This window comes from Canis lupus, chromosome 8 (assembly GCF_048164855.1).
Source record: "Canis lupus baileyi chromosome 8, mCanLup2.hap1, whole genome shotgun sequence".
Classification (NCBI taxonomy): domain Eukaryota; kingdom Metazoa; phylum Chordata; class Mammalia; order Carnivora; family Canidae; genus Canis; species Canis lupus.
Genome location: NC_132845.1, coordinates 22,472,146 through 22,489,708, shown reverse-complemented (window position 1 = coordinate 22,489,708; position 17,563 = coordinate 22,472,146). Strand labels below are relative to the sequence as shown.

At 42.9% G+C, this 17,563-nt stretch overlaps 1 protein-coding gene and 2 long non-coding RNA genes across 3 annotated transcripts in view; 2 read left to right on the top strand and 1 right to left on the bottom strand.

The window, feature by feature from the left end:
- ABCA4 (ATP binding cassette subfamily A member 4) overlaps positions 1 to 17,563 on the top strand; it is a 129,551-nt gene that overhangs the window by 38,460 nt on the left and 73,528 nt on the right. Inside the window, exons 9-13 of the mRNA XM_072834577.1 lie at positions 666 to 805; positions 1,431 to 1,547; positions 2,232 to 2,429; positions 16,392 to 16,597; positions 17,227 to 17,403. Of these exons, the coding sequence (XP_072690678.1) occupies positions 666 to 805; positions 1,431 to 1,547; positions 2,232 to 2,429; positions 16,392 to 16,597; positions 17,227 to 17,403 (838 nt within the window). The remainder of the gene's footprint in view (positions 1 to 665; positions 806 to 1,430; positions 1,548 to 2,231; positions 2,430 to 16,391; positions 16,598 to 17,226; positions 17,404 to 17,563) is intronic.
- LOC140637983 (uncharacterized) lies at positions 6,707 to 13,819 on the top strand. Its single transcript, XR_012035095.1, has 3 exons — positions 6,707 to 6,780; positions 7,775 to 7,820; positions 12,090 to 13,819. It is a non-coding gene; the product is annotated as an uncharacterized lncRNA (long non-coding RNA).
- LOC140637984 (uncharacterized) overlaps positions 11,922 to 17,563 on the bottom strand; it is a 22,855-nt gene continuing 17,213 nt past the window's right edge. The window contains exons 3-4 of the long non-coding RNA XR_012035096.1: positions 13,916 to 13,978; positions 11,922 to 13,076 (exon numbers count right to left, since the gene is read on the bottom strand). This is a non-coding gene — a long non-coding RNA (uncharacterized lncRNA). The remainder of the gene's footprint in view (positions 13,077 to 13,915; positions 13,979 to 17,563) is intronic.

Genomic DNA, 17,563 nt, shown 5'->3' with positions numbered 1-17,563 from the left:
AGTAAACATGGCTGCGAGATGTTTTTACAAACATGGTACAGTGAAAATCTGTTTGTGCAGTACTGAGTTACATTCTGAATGGCAAGTCTCTGGCAAGCCATCTTTCCCACCTTTTATTATTTTAGGAGGAGGCTTCTATGGGGTAAAGGAAGGTGGGGTGGGGAAGAAATGCAACTGGGTGACATGACCTTTGAGTTAAAATCGCAAAGAGGCAGCAAGGCATGTACCAAAAGTAGTTGGGTCCTAAGATAGCCCACATGACAAAGAAATTAAGCGGCTCTGTAAAGGGAAATTATTGAGGCTAAAGCTGAGATTCCAAGGGGAGGCTTTATTTGGCCTCATGTCCCTTTCATGTGAGAATGGCATCTGTTCCTTGTAGTAATCCCAGGCAGGCTTCTTAACCTCCTTTCTAAAGCAGAATAAACCACAGGGCAAGCCCCATTCTTTGTTTCTCTGATGAGGCCCTTATTGAGATGCACTGTGGCATTTTGTTACTTACTAATGATGAGCTTGTTATTGGTGGGGTACAGCCTATTAATTTACTTTATTTGTCAAATCCTCCAGCATAAAGTTGAATGAGACATGTGATTTGAACACACTAATGACTATGTTTAGCATTGAGCAACAGGGAATTTCTATAAAATCTGTCCCTTCTCTCCTGGCAGCAACCTTTTGTAATGCACTGATCCAGAGCCTGGAGTCAAACCCTCTCACCAAAATAGCCTGGAGAGCAGCAAAGCCTTTGGTGATGGGAAAAATCCTCTTTACTCCAGATTCTCCAGCAGTACGCAGAATACTGCAGAATGTAAGATCCTGGCTGGTCTTGTCCTTTCTACCTTGGACCTCCCAGAAGAATGAGGGAGAGAACACACACATGCATGCACGCGCCTGCTCAAGCACTCAGTCTCCTGGTAGCAAGACTTATGTTTGTTTTTTGCTTAGTGGAGTCTTGGGATCCTCCCCCATTTACAGTCATCATTGGAATGCTTTGTGCCTGAGTCCCTGCCTGGGCCCTCCCTTTTCTACAAAACTTACAAGGAGGTTTTCTTCCCCAGTGCCTAAATTTTATTCCTAATGGAAGAGCTCACAGTTCTCTGAATCCTGGCTCCCTAGAAGAGACAAAGGCAGGAAGTGAGGAAGAGCATTTCCTCACAGGGAGTCCAAATCTAGCTTTAATGAGGCTCCAGGACAATGACATTGTCACTATCACAAGTATCTCTGAGATCTTAAGAAGCTAGATTCTGGCAGTGTGGAGGCCAGGAAATAGCAGATTGTTCCGGGAAGTATCAGTAGACTGAGGAAATAAAGACACTTCCTTGAAAAGCCTCTCCTAAACTCAGGGTTTGTGACAGGAGCAGGGAAGAGCCAATCAAAAGTTCTCTCTCATGTTTTTCTTCCCTGTTCTTGTCTCTATCTCTTTCTGGTTTTAGGCCAACTCAACTTTTGAAGAACTGGAACGCCTTAGGAAGTTGGTCAAAGCCTGGGAGGAAGTAGGCCCCCAGATCTGGTACTTCTTTGACAGGAGCACACAGATGACCATGATCAGAGTACGGATGGCAGGGGGAGGGGAAGAGAAGGACCAAGAAAGTTCCATAAATTTCCTTTTCTCAGTAAAGGGTTGATCTGCTGGAGTTGGATCAAAAGATAGTAAGCAAGGGATAAAGGCACTAGTTCTGGAAGCTGTCACCAAGTGGAGTCACCAACTTTGGGTGGGAAATGTTTCTTGAATTCTGGGGGGAATATAAAAACTGGTCAGTGGCTTCCTGAAGTTCCTTGCTTTCATAAATTTACTTGAGGGCCTCAGATTCAAATGGCTACCTCCCCAGGGGGCCAGCTCTATAACTGCAGACTCAACCAAGTATGTCTGTCTGCTGTCATTTCCAGATTTGCAAAGCCAGGAGGTCAGAATCTTATATAGCAGGGATCATTAAAAGAGAACAACAACAAAAAAATCCATTAAAAAAAGAAAGTTTCAAGAAAAAAAAAAAAGTTTCCTATATACCATTTTCCCTATCCTTCTTCCCCAACCCCCAACATACACGTTTTCCTTCTATAGAGACCTGTGTATTCAGGGGAAATGGAATATAGATAGGCATGCCTTATCATGGAGTAAAACCCACTAGCTTTTTAAGGGAAGCTAAACATCTATCCTTATTCATTAAAAATTGGAAAACAAGACCAGAGATCCTGTGGAATTTCTAAATACTGTGACTGTTTTGCTTCATCCTAAGGACACCCTGGAGAACCCAACAGTGAAAGGCTTTTTGAATAGTCAGCTTGGTGAGGAAGGTATTACTGCAGAAGCCATGCTGAACTTCCTACATAAGGGTCCTCGAGAGAGCCAGGCTGATGACATGGCCAACTTTGACTGGAGGGATGTATTTAACATCACAGATCGCACCCTGCGCCTGACTAGCAAATACCTGGAGGTAAGGCATCTCCTTTTCCCCACTGATGAACCAGGAATTCTCACAGTTCCCATACGGGGTGGATTCTGTTCTCTAATAGCATATCCACACTTTAAAAAGTTCCCTTTTTACACCTCTTGATGTGTTGGCTCCCTGATAGCTCCCTGACTCTTCCTGGGCTGCTCGTTCCCTCCTTGTAGCTGGTGAAGTAGTTGTGTCTGTCCTCTACCCTCTCTTGCCTGCCATAGATTCAGTCATCATTGACCAGAAACGTCAACTTCTGAGGTCCCACTGCTTGCTGGAAACTCTCACTTCCAGGTTCTACAGGCACATCACATTCAATGTATCTCAAAACAAATTTGTTTTCTCCTCTCCACAAAACCTGTCCTCCTGTGGCATTTCCTACCCTGACCCTGGTCCTCAGCATTATTCCAAATTATCAAGCCAGAGATTTTAAGGTCATCCTTAATTACCTTTCTTCCTTACCTTCTGTACAATAGCTATTATTCATTGAGTGTTTCTTTGTGCCAAGCCCTGTGTTCAGTGCTTTCACACATGGTTAACTCATTTCATCCTCACAAGAGCTCTGTGACGTATGCGCTGTTACCATTTTTATTTTACAGATGCAGAAACTGAGGCTTAAAGAGGTTAAATCCCATCCTGTAGCTGTTATGTGTAGCAGATCACATCCACATCTGGATGAATCAGAGCTTGCCTTTCTGATCCCTCTACCCTCTCTTTCATGTCTGGTCACTGAGGATAATTATATGCCCAAATCCAACACATGATGGTTTTTCCCCCACCACTAAGAAACTCCAACACCAGCTGGGTATCATGTGGTTCAACTCCATTCTGGCACTACCTGGAGATAGCGTCAGATCCCTGGGTTAATAAGGACTCAGTCCCTTGATACTGGTGCCCACCTCCACTTCAGACATCCCCCTCCTATTTCTGCCCACAGGTTCAGACAGCAGGTTCCTATGACCCCTTCTTGGATTCAATTAATTTGCTAGAGTGACTCACAAAACTCAAATATTTTACTCATTAGATCACTGGTTTATTATAAAAGTATATAACTCAAGAGCAGCCAAATGGAAGAGATACATAGGGCAAGGTATAAGAAAAGGGTGTGCAGCTTTTATATCCTTTCTGGATACATACCAGTTTCCCCAAATCTCCACATGTTCACCAACCCTGAAACTCTGCAAACCCCATCCTTTTGAGTTTTCATAGAGGCTTCATTACTTAGGCATGGTTGATTAAACCATGGCCATTAGTGATGGAACTTAGCTTCCAGCCCACTCCCTATAATCACAACCCTATAATCACATAGTTGGCTCCTCTGGCAACCAGTCCTCATCCTTAGGTGAGGTCCACAAGTCACCTTATGAACATAACAAAACACATTTTAATGGTATTTCTTAGGAAATTCTAAAGGTTTTAGGAGCTCTGTACTAGAAACAGACAAAGACCAAATACATATATCTTATTATAAATCATAGTATCATACGGAACTTTGTCTATCTCCTGAACATTTCTCAACTCCACCTCTCGCTTTTAAGGCTCTCTGAGTTCTGGAAGCATTGTCATGCCTCTACCAGCCTGTTTCAATGGCTTCCTCCCTGGGCTCCAGGCCATCTCTGTTGGCTCAGGCATTGCTCCACACTGCCACCAGATCTCCATTTCAAACACACATCTGCTGTCATCACTCTCAGACTTTCAGGGATTCAGTACCCAGGGAACACACATGCCTTCTACACCTGCCACAGCCCGCCTTTGCAGCCAGGGCTCACTCGCAGATCTGTTGGTCTGCTCCACTGGCTGTTTTGCTATCCTGAGGCATACCCCAACTGCTCACACTTCTACCCTTTACACATGTTGCCATTGATAGAGTTCTTTTGCCTGAACAAAAAAGAGAATTGACTGGTTGACCTAACCTGGAAATTCAGGGGATCTAGGGATTGAATGCCACCATGAGACGGAGACCCTTGTGCCCTTCCACCTCATGTTTGTGCTTGCCTCTGCCTGGCTTCGATCTCAGTGAGGCCCTCTCCATTTGGTGGGGCATCAGCTACGCACAGCCCTCAGTGGTCATGTTTACCCCAGACATTCTGCAGAAAGAGGGAATGGTTTTCCCAGAGCATAAACAGTACTCCTGGACAGTTTTCTGATTGGCCTGGCTCTTCGAATCTCTGAGTCTCTGGGGGGATGGTGTACCATGATAGGGAGGTGTGGGTCATATACCCACCATGAGGTAAGAAAAGCTAAATTAGTTTAATCTGAATCTCAGGGGCTGAGCAGGATTACTGGGAAGTAGAGGAGGCTGTTTCCCCCAAAAGAAGAAACAGAAGGCAAAAAAGCCTGAAATGACTTCTCCTTTCCCATCTATTGAACTTCCATTCATTCTTTCTTTGAGATTCAGCTCTCAAATGTCACTTCTGCTTCAACATAAGTTTAGCCATTCACACCTCTGAGCTTTCTGTACCACATATGTCCCCATCCCTGGCCACGTCACCACCATCTACCTGCTGTGGTTATAACACAGACAGGGCTCTGGGAGAGAGTATGGCTGGGAGAGAAGAGCTTTATTCCTTTATTCTTGCAGAATGGAGTGCCATGGTTCTCACAGTGTTTTGTTAGTTACCTCAGGAGTAGAGAATACCTCTTGTCCTTTGTTTGATTTTACATTTGCTTGGTGATATAAAGGTCTCATTTTCTTGAAGGATTATTTTTACTGTGTAGTTTGTGCTTAATGTAGCAAACAGGTACCTAAGATACACCAGTTGTTTAGATGGATAAGAATTCAGTTTCTAGAACCAAATAGCCTGGGTTCAAACCTCTGCTACTGTGCCTCAGTTTCTGAATCTATAAAATGAAGATATTAATAGTGCTTACCTAATGACCTGATAGGAGAATTAACTGAATTAATTCATGCAAAGTACTTGGAACAATGCCTGGAATATAGTAAGTGCTTTAATACTAACTTTTTAACAAAATACAAACCAACCAAAAATAACTGCTCAGGAGGAGAACAGTGAAGTGTTAGTGAAATCAGACTTAGCCACTGAGCTGTTCTTGGTGCCCTTCTAGGGATTATGAGCAGCTAATTACATCCTGCCTAAGCCACCAAGACTTCCGAGGGCCTTGCAATCCCATTAAATGAGCTAAATGCTCCTAAGCAAAGGCTGTGGTGGCCACAGGTCAGTGGCCTCCCTCAGGGGTTCCTAAGAGGGGTTTTGATGGAGGCAGAAGCCCTGCAGGTGATTATGATGAGGTTTCTGGTCTTCCTGCTTTTGCAGGGGTCAGAGGGAGGAAGAAAACAAGGGGATGCTGAACTGAAAGGAAAATGCAGGAGGGGGAAATGTGCAGTGAGGAAGAAACCAATCACTGCAATTGATTCTGAAATATTCTGCTTCTGTTCTTATGCTTTGTGAAGTCTGGTAGAGCCTCAAGAAACCCTCCAGCTCCCATCCTGACAACTGCTCAATAGCAGAGTGGGATGAAAACTCTTTTCCGATGACTCTAAGGGTCTCTCCAGGACAAGGCAGCAAGTATGTTCCTTCACAGACTTGTTTAAGACCCGTCGGAAGCACTCCTTTTCAATATGCCTTGGACTAGGCCAGCCTTGTTGCTTACTTCCCTGCATATTCCAAGAAAGAAAAAAATCATTTTGGGACAATTCAAGCAAAAACAGTCCTTTAAATGAAAATTATGTTGATCTAGGTCTTTATAGGAAAAGGGAATGATTCAATAGGTTTCCTCTTCAAATAATAAAAGAACTAAATCTCCTTCCTTTCTATTTGGAATGAGGTCTTAGTTACTAGACATTCTGTTAAGTAGCCTAGAGAGTTCCTATTCTCCTGGAACCGCCTTGCTGGCTCACTTATATGCCATGTTAGGCCACTGAGTGTAGAACTTTCTCACCTGTCCAGTGAGGACAAATGGGCCTGAATCTCTGCTTCTTATTGAGCTATGTTACTCTAAGAAATTCACTTTATCTGCTAAGGTTCAATTTTCTTATCTGTAAAATCCAGATAACAGACCTCATAGAGTTGTAAGGACAAAATGAGAGAAGTGTGCAGAGCGTATAGTTCATGCCATTGATAGTTAGGCTATGAGTTCCTTGGCTGTTAGGTGGGTGTATTAATGCCCTCCTTTCCAGATGGCCATGAATTGTTGATAAATGCCCTGGGAACCATTTTGTAACTTCTGTGGACAATGGTCTAGTGGCTCTAGAACTTCTTCTGTCCTCAGAGCACCACCTCAACAAGGGGATTCTATAATCTCATTCATTCCATTATCACATTCTGTCTTTCCTCTGATCCCCTGCCCTTAGCAGGAAAAAAGAAATGAACAAAAGGCATCCCTCCAAGTAAGAAGGTAGACAGTAGGCTAGGTAAAGGGGTGATGGTGGTGTTTGGGGAGCGTCACATCTCTAACATGTGGAGAGATTCATTTCTGCAGATGTTCAAATCATCCTCTTCCCCAAATTTAAGGAGACCGAAGGCAAACAAATCTTCATATAGATTAATCTCTTAAACTGTTATATGTATGCTTTTATAGTCATAATTTATATGTGTCATATTCACATATATTTTTCTTCTTGAGAAAAAAATAGAAAATTAACAAATTATTCCTCTAATGACCCTTTAGTTAAAACAAACATACACACCCCTTCCTTTGATTTCTTTATTTCGTGAAGGGTTAGGCCTGGCACAGATGGAATACTATTTAGAGTTCACAATGTATTTAAATTACATAGTGTATTTGAATTTCAGGTCTTGAATTTCACATCAGGAAGCTGAATTCAGCCAAATTTCAATATGAAAATATCTCTGATCAGGGCATAAAATTGTACTTTAACCAGTTACAACTACCTTTCTCTAAGTCTTAAAATGTATTCATTAACTGCTTTCACCTCTGCTGTCCTCATAATCTATGTATGTGCATAGCTAATATTCATTTTCTTTATGGTGATTATCTTGTTGATGAATTAGCAGAAGTGGGATTTTTTTTTTTTATTCATTTTCCTCAGTTCCTTGCATGCTCCTGGTGACATGCCATCAACCACCCAATCAAAGTGTGCTCAAGGAGTATAGTTTTCAGGCTAGCCTAAGGAAAAAAAAAAGGATTAGGAAGATAAAGCCATTGATCATGTAATATGTTAAGAGTCATATATATAGATATTTGTGGAATATCTGTCCTACTTATTTCTTCTGAAGATTCATTGGCTCCAGATATGCATTGGGAAATTAGAAATCAAGGGAGAGGTAGATAGAGGGCAGAAGCCTACATTGCAAAAGCTGTGTTATTTCAGGGGCCATGAGTTGGATCATAAGCAATGACTTTATTTTGTGTGTCTCCAGGCTCACAGAAGCATAGAATGGGACTCTCAGAGGCAGGAGAATGCAGGTGAGGGGTGGGCTGAGGTCGTGGGGAAGGGATTTGTGTCTGAGGCTGCTGCCAACCAGCCACTATGTTGAGCACTTTTACATGCCCTCTTGTGCAACCCTCCTAACTGCCTCCCTGGAGGCATAATTGTTTCCATTTTATAGAATTAAAAATGGAGCCTCAAAGAAGTTGACTAACTTGCCTAACATAGCAGATAAGTGGGGACCCAGAATTGGAATCCAGACCTGTCTGCCTCTAATGAGGTAGTTCTTTCTCCTGTAATATGAGGGGACATTAGTGGAGGCTCAGTATGTATTGTTTTGATAAATTATATAATGAGTTGGATGAAGACAGCAATTATTTTATAATACCTCTGAATAACAGATACTATTCTGATTGGGTCTTTTCTGCATGAAAATAACTAGGCTTAGAGTAGGAAACCAAAAAGATTTTAGCTGATTTGGTCATTCATATATTCACATGTATTGAACTATCTGAATAAATACAAATAATCCCTGGTCTCTAGAAGATCAAATTTTATTGAGAGAGAGAAGCATGTTATCAAATAATGCTACATTAATGGTCTCTCAAAGGACTACTAGAACAATAATTCTGTCTGATGGAATAGAAACAAACTGCACAAATCCAAATTTAAATGTCACACATCCAACAAGAATCATCAAGTCTTCCTCCAAACTGTCTCTGAAATCCCTACTTCCTCTCACTCTCCATGTATGGCCTCTGTTTACAGAGTTTGTACTTTCTCTCCTAGCTGGTCACTGTACATCCATTCTCTGCTACTTCTACTCATCTCCCACGTTGCCTCCAGTGGGATCTTTCTAAAACCCATCTTGCCATGATGGTTCTGCTCAAAGCTCCTCAGTGACACCTAGTTGCCATAAAGGTGAAGTCACTCCCAGTCTAACCCTTTCATGGGTCTTCCATATTGTAAGGATGGCATACGGTAAGCCTCAGGCCTCCCACCTATACAGGCAGACTCTTTGCCTCCTGTATCCCCTGGCTGCCCGTCAGGACTCAACTCCAGTGTTACAGGCCTTCCTCCACACACCATATTCCTCTATTGTAGCCTTTGTAATTATTTGTTCATACGCTTCCCCATCCCCATAGATGTGAGCCACTTAAGGGCTGAAACTGTCTTATTTATCTTTTGATTTCCCATTTTATGTTAGTGGAGCTACGGTGACATAAAGTAGACACCCATGCAGGCCAAATTAAAACTGAAAACACATTTATGCTGGGTCTTAAAGGCTGAACTTGCTGGCTAAGCAAGGCAGAAAGACAGTTTCAGGCAGAAGAAAGAGCATAAGCACAGGCACAGAGGTGTGGCTGTAGCATCAGGGGAGTAGGTGGTAGGCGGCGGTGGGGAGGAACAGTAGGGTCTGGAGATGAGACTGGAAAGGCCAGCTTTACCCAGCAGGCTATGGGATGCCATTTTCAGCACTTACTTATGGGCTCTGTGATTTAGGGCAACAATGCTGTTCAACTGCCTGAAAAGTGAGGACAACAATGTGTACTGCAATTTGGGGAGTGTTCACCACTGTAGCCAGATTAGCTCTTTGCAACCAGAATGTGCTCCAATTGGTCAGTGCCTGACTCTGTTGATTATGAAATATCTTAAATATAGTAACACTGACCTCCCAGAGTTGGTGGAATGATTAAACCAGAAAGCATTAAGAGCTAGAGTCTTCTGCAGTTACTAGCCAGGTTATCGTGTCTTCCTTTGGCCCAATTAGTTAGAAGCATTACCTGGTGACTTCTTTGCCCAGTGTGTATCTTGGTGCTGCAACTTGACTTTTTGTTTCCTTATTTATTTATTTTAGAAACAGACATATTTTAACAGCTGTGCATTTCCTGTCCCTTTGTGTTCTAGTCGCAGTGCATTTCCTCACTCTTTGTGGTACAAGGTTTCAGATGTCTGTTCACAGTGTCCTGTGTGTTAGAAAAAATTTATGGTAGCACCATTGGCCTCTGTCTCACCATCCCAACCAACTCAAACATTTTATTTAGTGACTTTTTCCATGTGGTGGGAAATGAATCTTGAGTGTTAGAGTCTAGATCTGCCAGGAAATTCGTTCTGGGATGTTTGCCCACATCCATTGGCATTTTTCAAAGGAACCCCAGGTGTCTACATTAACACCAGCAGGACCACTTCGGGCCTCCATTGGCATTTATCAGCTGCTTTGTTCTCAGACTAAGTATGGAAGTTAAAGATGTAAGAGGCAAGATTGTAGAGCCAGCATATCTAAGACTACAGCCTCCCTTATCCCCAGACTCACTCCTGACATATCCTGGGTGTATTAGTCAGAATATGTCATTACAGGGTGCCATTCCCCTTTGATTATCAAGTTCAAACAAAAAGAGAGATTCTTTCTTTGCCTCCACTGGGCAATGTTTCCTACTTAAAATATAATTTAATTCATCTATTATTTAATGTGTTTGAATTTAGGGTCTGGCAGGTCAGAGTTGAAGAAGGAAGCCTGCTGCTACTGCAGCTTCTCCTCCCAAGGTGGTGTTTGATTTAGCAGTGTAAACAAATGACTGCATTCTCAAGAGGTCTCAAGAGCACAGCTGCCTGCCCTGGAGAGAGCTCGAACCTCTTCCGCTAGGGTGAACTCTGCTTCCTGGGGGGAGTATCAGCAAAACAACCAACGAGGAAATGTAGGACTTGTGTGGACTTCAAATAGTAGTAGCCCTGTCACCAGGGTTCGGCTATAGCAGTTGGGAAATGAAGGGAACAAGGAACTCCCTTCTCTTGCCTTTCTGTCCTTTGCTGTCACAAGGCACTTTAATGGTACTCTTTCAGATTCTAAACTCTGGCGCAAAACTTGCCCAGAATTTGCCTCTTAGACCTTAAGACACTGTCTTTTTATTCACTGAAGATGCCCTTTGAATGTTTTCCATTACCAGTGCTATCTTTATGTTGAACCCTTTAAACTAGCCAATTCTTATGTACCTACATTATTCTTCCCTAATATCCATGGCCATATATATGACCATCTAGTTTCTCTCTCTGTAGAACCAAACAGCCTTTATAGATAGACTCCATGGCATCAGCCTTGTTAGAACCTACTGTGTTTTCATTTGTGAGCTAATCAGACCAGACCAAATATGTCAAAATCCATGACCCTGGCTATGGGTTTAGTCATTCATCTTTGCCTCCCAAACACACTCATACACATACTCATATAAAAAAATATTGTATTTATTTTTGTATGTATTTATTATTGCACTGTTAGCCAAGATTTTAACTTCAGGGACCAGAACAAGTAGCAACAGAGAATGAGGCTACTTTCTCTGAGGCAAGTGACCTCCCCAGGAGAATGTAAGGGTACATCGTGAGCCATACCTCAGAAGATGACCCAGGAACTTCTGCATTATGTCCAAAGCAGCTTCCATAATTGCTGTGCCTTTACTTAAGGGAAATTTGGTGAAGATGGCATTCTGGATGATCTTCATAAGCCCTCTTCATAAGTAGAATTGTCTGACTTTCACTTAATGGCCAAAGAGGAGCTAGTGAACACCAGTGGTTTAGAACTCATCCCCATCCCTACCCCTGTTGTCCGGGTGGGACATGGGACTTTGGCTTCAGTCTGTAGCATTGTTCTAACCAGATGAGATGCTGTAGATCAGCTTGGAATGTGTTGTGTTCCAAATCATATTATTTAAAGAAAATAACTGCCTTCCTCCCCAGACAAACAGCTGTCACAAATGAAAAGTAACCTGGCAGGGGCTTAAAAGCCATTAGCCTGTGTTGACTTTTAAGATAGTTTGCAAAAACAGTAATAAAAATGGTATTTATCAAGTTCTCATTATTTGTGAGATAGTTTAGTATCCTCCAGAGGAAGGTTGCCTTGTCATGCCTCCTCAGTGAGCCTGGAATACACTGTAACTGGCCTCATAAAGTGGTGGTGCAGGCTCAGGGGTTCATATGAGCAGAGCCCTTGGGCCAGTTTGGGTGCATAGCGAGCCTTTGGTAAGCACTAGCTTTTATTCTTACCAGGAGGCATTAACTCACCCTTCCCAAACACTGTCATGTGATGCTTAAAACACACCTATGAGGTAGGGTGTATCTCAGTTTTGCAAATAGAGAAACAGACCATACAGTTAGAAGACAGCAGAGTGGGGTTGGCATTCAGGGCTGTCTGTCTCTTAAACACTACACCATACCACTTTCCAAGGTGGGGAAAATAACCCGACTTTGAAAATGGATCAGATGTTTCAGGATAGAAATGAGAGTTTGAGAACCTTTTACGTTTTGTTTTTCCACAGAGTATCAGGGTGCCAATCTAGGGGGACACAACAGGAAACGTGACTGTGAATCAGCTGCCTGATAAAACAGCCAGGATGGAGCCCACGTCATTGTGGGATTCAACAAAGTCATTGAAAACACCAGCCGCTTATTGCAGTATGGATATCCCTTTAAAACATGAAAGGAAAGTTCAAAGAGAATGAGTTAGATGGCTCAGAAAGCCACATTATTAAAATATATTTGTTTTATTAGCTTTTTTGCTTTAGTGAGAATTATACTCTCATTAACATTATCTCCAAAACTCACTTGTTACTAATTACTCCTAGTTTATCCTCTGAATCCAGGGTGCACAGGATTATGTTCAACATATGGTAGTAAAGCTGTATTTCTTACAGCAATCAAGATTTCTAAATTTAAATGAATTCAATTCAACAGACATTTATTGAGTCCTTTTCTTGAGGAAATATTCTTCCAGAGACCACAATGAGCGAGAATGGCGCCTGACCTCCAGGAACTTTGTTTGTAGAGCTGTGGTGATGAGCACAGTAACCAGTGGCCACATGTGGCTATTTAAATTCTGATTAGAAAAATTTAGTGCCTCAGATGCCTTAGACACATTTCAAGTGCCCAATAGCTTTTTTTGGTTACTAGCCACCGTACTGGATAGGAAGATACGGAACATTTCCTCCACGTAGAAGGTTCTGCTGGGCCATGCAGCTCTACTGGGCAGGGGCAGGTGGTCTTCCTGTTGAAGAATTCTATCACCGTGACCTCGTGGTTGGAATGAGACTTACTCTTACAGTAACGTGGAAACAGCACCACCCTTCAACTTGATCTCTGAAGACATGGATGCAGATTCTGCTCCTGATCCGTATTGACCTCAGGCAAGGCCCTTGGTCCCTCGCATGCTTGTTTCCTCCCTAATAAAGCAGGGACCCTTGTCCAGGGCCCTGTGATGTCGAGTAAATTGGTAGAACACGCTGTGTGTGGGTTGTAATGTCCTACAGCTGAAAGAAACCACAAAGAAAAACTTCCATCTCTCCAAATAATTTTTTCGTTTTGGAAATTTAATTTTAAATTCACTTGAATCATCCATACTAGAATTCTGTATATGCAGACCTAAACTTGCTAAACTGATGTATTTATTTATTTTCATTTTTTTAAGATTTTATCTTTGAGTAATCTCCACACCCAGCATGGAGGTTGAACTCACAACCGCAAGATCAAGAGTCTCATGTTTCACTGACCGAGCCAGTCAAGCGCCCCCAAACTGATTTTTTTTAATGAGATTCTTTTACTACTCATTTTTGTAGAACAAGGTCTCCCCAGAGGAAACTTAAATGTGCTTCTTTTTCTTTCTTTGTTTTTTTAATGTACTCTAGCAGTTTAGTTTTGATCTTCCTTGCCCAAGGAGGTTGCCAATTCTCTGTCCCCATAGTGTGCTGTTAAGTACTGACATGCTGGGAGCTGGGCCTTTGGTCTTTGACTATGGTGAAAGTCTATATTCCACACCAAAACAAAAAAAAAAACCAACAAGCAAACAAGAATGCCCCCAAAACATAAAGTAGCAAACCTTATGTTATTTCCAGAAAAAATAACCATGTATTAAGGACTTTCGGTGTCATGAGGTACTTAAGTCCTTTATCTCATTAAAGGACTAACCAGCAATAGGCTGGGTGATGCCTGTTTGTAAAAGATTAGCTAAGTAAAGAAAATTTCCTATTTTTCTTTATGATGTGTAACCACACTTACTGGTATTTTTTAAAGAAATTCCACTTCCATTTGAGGTAATTATCTTTTTAATATGGTGTCACTTAAGCCTTGGCCCTCTGTATTTTCTTATTACCTGTGTTCCTCTTCCCATATCAGCTGGAAAGCGAACGGTATCTTGGGTTTTCTTTCTTTTTATCTAGAAGACAGAGAACACTACACGGGACCTGCTCCCAGGATGTGGAGCTTGAGGTGGGACATTTTAGTTCAGAAGCCCCAAGGAGAGTGGGTTTGCAGTATTTTGTTGTTCAGATTCAGTTCCTCAGTACAGTGAGGCTGGTGGTTCACCTTCTGGGATTGCCTGAGGGGGACTTAGATTGAGGGGTTGGGTAAAGGAATTGGGCTTGCCCGCTTCTTACCTGGTCAGCAGGAGCTCGGGTCACTGACCAGCTCTTTATGACCTGTCCACCTTCCTCACTTCTCTACTTCTCCTGGTATTAGTTGTGGGATCAAATGAACTAGAGTTTGACCCCTATTCCACCACTTTGGGGAAGTGACTCAGCCTCTTGGCGCCTGAGTTCCCTGGGCTGCAAAGGGAGGATAAATAAGAATTGTGCTCTCCTACTTTACAGGACAGTTGGGAGCATGTGGAGGGCAGTGAATCAGGCCGTGCCCATGGCTCCTGAGATGGGGGAGAAGTCTGGGCCTCTGAAAGGTGGGGAGGGAATCCAGGGCCAGCCACTTGCTAGCTGTGTGACCTCTAGCAGGTCTTCTGGAGTTCAGTTTCCTCTTCAGTAAACTGAGGATTCCAGGTAACTCACAGGCTCTGTGTGAGTTCATGTGTTCCTTTAAGCCTGTGTCACAACAGTCTTCTAACCAAGCTTCCTGCTTCGCCCCTTGCCCCACCAGTAATTGTTCAGAAACACAATTGGATCCCACATGTCCTACCCTTGCTTAAAACCCTCCACTGGTTTCTTAGGGCCTTTTAGAATTTGCCTGGAGGGCTCCCGGTTTTAGCATGGAAATCCTCCTGTCCTAGAAAGCTCCTCATTGGTTGGTCACACTGCAAGTCCTGCAGGGCAACTGATGTGGCCCTCACCCACCTTCCTACTGCTCACCCTCCCACTGGTTCCTTCTACTTCTCTGCACTTTGGAAAGACCTAAGGAGCACTCAACACAATGCTGATGCCTTGGCCCTGCCTTTTGAGAGTCTGATTTCATTGTTTGGAGTGAGCCCTGAGAGTAGGTGTCTTTTTAAAGCTCCCCAGTGGTTGTAAGCACAGCCAAGGATGAGAACCATTGCTCTATTCTTACAGGTCTCCGGACACCCTATGTGTTCTCTGTGCTGGAGCTGACCTTCCCCCCACTTTCTTCCTCTGGCTCATTCCTTCTCATCCTCCTCCTACTCAGAACTAACTCCCTTCCTTCAGGCAGCCTTCCTGTTCCCCTCCAGGTAGACTTAGCCATGATGGGTTCCCAGACTACTCTGGACTTGCTTTCATCAGAGCCCAGTCATTTTGTATCGTGATTGTTGATTTACTCCACACCTTTCCCTCATTAGGTCTAGAGTTTCTCTCAGGAAGAGATTTTTATCTTTCCTCCTTGTACCCCTGGAGCCAAGCAGGCTCTGGCACATTACAGGCTCTCAGTAAGTATTGAGTGAACAAATTAATCAAGACAAGGCTATCTGACCTCTTGTGAGTTACATTCTAAGAAAGAAACATTGACACAATAACTCTAGTGTATTATAGGAACAAGAGGTTAAGGAAAAAACCAGATCCCAGGATAGTCTAAGAGTTTAACAAACCTCTACATTTATTGGACAACCTGCAATGTTCAAATTTATTTATTTATTTATTTATTTATTTATTTATTTATTTATTTATTTATTTCAATGTTAAAATTTAAAAGAAATTCTTAGCTTTGCTTTTCTGTAGGGCCTTTGGAAGGTGGGGAGGGATGATTTTTTTTTTTCCCTCTTCCAGTGGGAAGAAAGAAGATCTATTAGGAAACTCCTCCCCCACCTGCATTACCTGTCAGAATCATAACTGGAAATTATTTATTGGACTAAATGGTTTTGGCTCTCTGTTGTTTGTGTTCTCCCTCCCTGTTCTTCCCTCAGCTGGCCACCATTGTGTGTTTGCAGAGAGGCAGGAAGGTTCACTGCTACGACTGCTTCTCTCTCTCTTTTTAAAACTCTTTTATCAGCTTGCTTTCTGATCTTCAAAGCAGCCTGTATCCAGTGTGACCCCACTCCCTTGCCTCCCCATGCTGGGGAGTGAGAGCTCTGAATATTTTTGTCATTTTGAAAACTTGCATATTTGGACAGCCTTGGACAGCCGGGTGGTATGGCCCTCATTAAATCTGCAGGGATGAGAGCAAGTAAGCATTTGTAAGGCCCCTTTACCCCCAAATCTAGACACAGTGGAAATTTGACCCCAGACCCCACAGTTAAGCAAATAGTAAGTTTATAGATCTCCTTGCATTTGACCCATCCCCTAGGGCAGCAGCCCTATCCTCTGCCTTTTTTTTTTCCTTTTTTCTTTTTTTTGCAATTGAGTCTTTGCTGTTGGTGTTCTTCAGATGCTCTCAACCTTTGTGATTATCTGCAGTGCTTGATCCTGGATAAGTTTGAAAGCTATGATGATGAAATTCAGCTCACTCAACGAGCCCTGTCTCTGCTGGAGGAAAACAGGTTCTGGGCTGGTGTAGTGTTCCCTGACATGTATCCCTGGACCAGTGCCCTACCAACCCACGTGAAGTACAAGATCCGGATGGACATAGATGTGGTGGAGAAGACCAATAAGATCAAAGACAGGTGATGTTTCAGGCAATCTTGAAGTCCCTGTGCATCCCCAGGAATGCATGAGGCAAGGAACAGAGGCCCATCACCTAGGGACAGTAGGGTTACTTGGAAAGGCACAGAAACACTTTGGTATCAGAGAACTAAGCTAACTAAACAGTTGGCTCTGTTAGCTGTGTGGAACCAGAAGAGCTCAGTGACCCTGTCATCACTCCCACAATTTAGCACTGTCCCTGGCTGGCATTTGGGCAGTTTAGAGATGGAGACCTCTAGGTATTGAATTATCTTCATATAGAGGTTCTACAAATGAGGTTTCTCCAAAACCACTGAAAAATTACATTTGGTACAGAGTCAGAGATAGAGACTGGCCTCAGCTTAAAAATCAGTGAAATTTAATTAAGGGGAGATAAGATATTTTATAATGCTCCCAAGGTAGAATACTTGAATTAAAGCAATTACAAGTCACTATGGCTAATATCGGTAACTGAGATTTGAACTACAAACTAGAAAATAGAATCAGTTTGGAACATTTTAGGGGTGAGGTTTAAAGAGAGTGAGTTCTGAGTCCCCTTGTGCTTGTGAAGTGCCACTAAACTGTCCATTCCCATTCCCATCCATTGTCCCTCCCTCCGGTTTCTTTGTAGGTACTGGGATTCTGGTCCCAGAGCTGATCCTGTGGAAGACTTCCGATACATCTGGGGAGGGTTTGCCTATCTACAGGACATGATTGAACAGGGGATCACAAGGAGTCAGGCCCAGGTTGAGGTTCCAGTTGGAATCTATCTCCAGCAGATGCCTTACCCCTGCTTCGTGGATGACTCGTGAGTCAGAGGCTTCCAGTCTCCCACCCAGACATATTAATCAGGTTGATGGGGTGAGAGGGAGTAATCCCCAGGCTTCAGTCTCTTTGGAGAGAAACCCCAGGAGTGAGACCAGCTTGAAGAGCATGGAGCTCTGAATGAGGAGCCAGCCTCTCCCAGA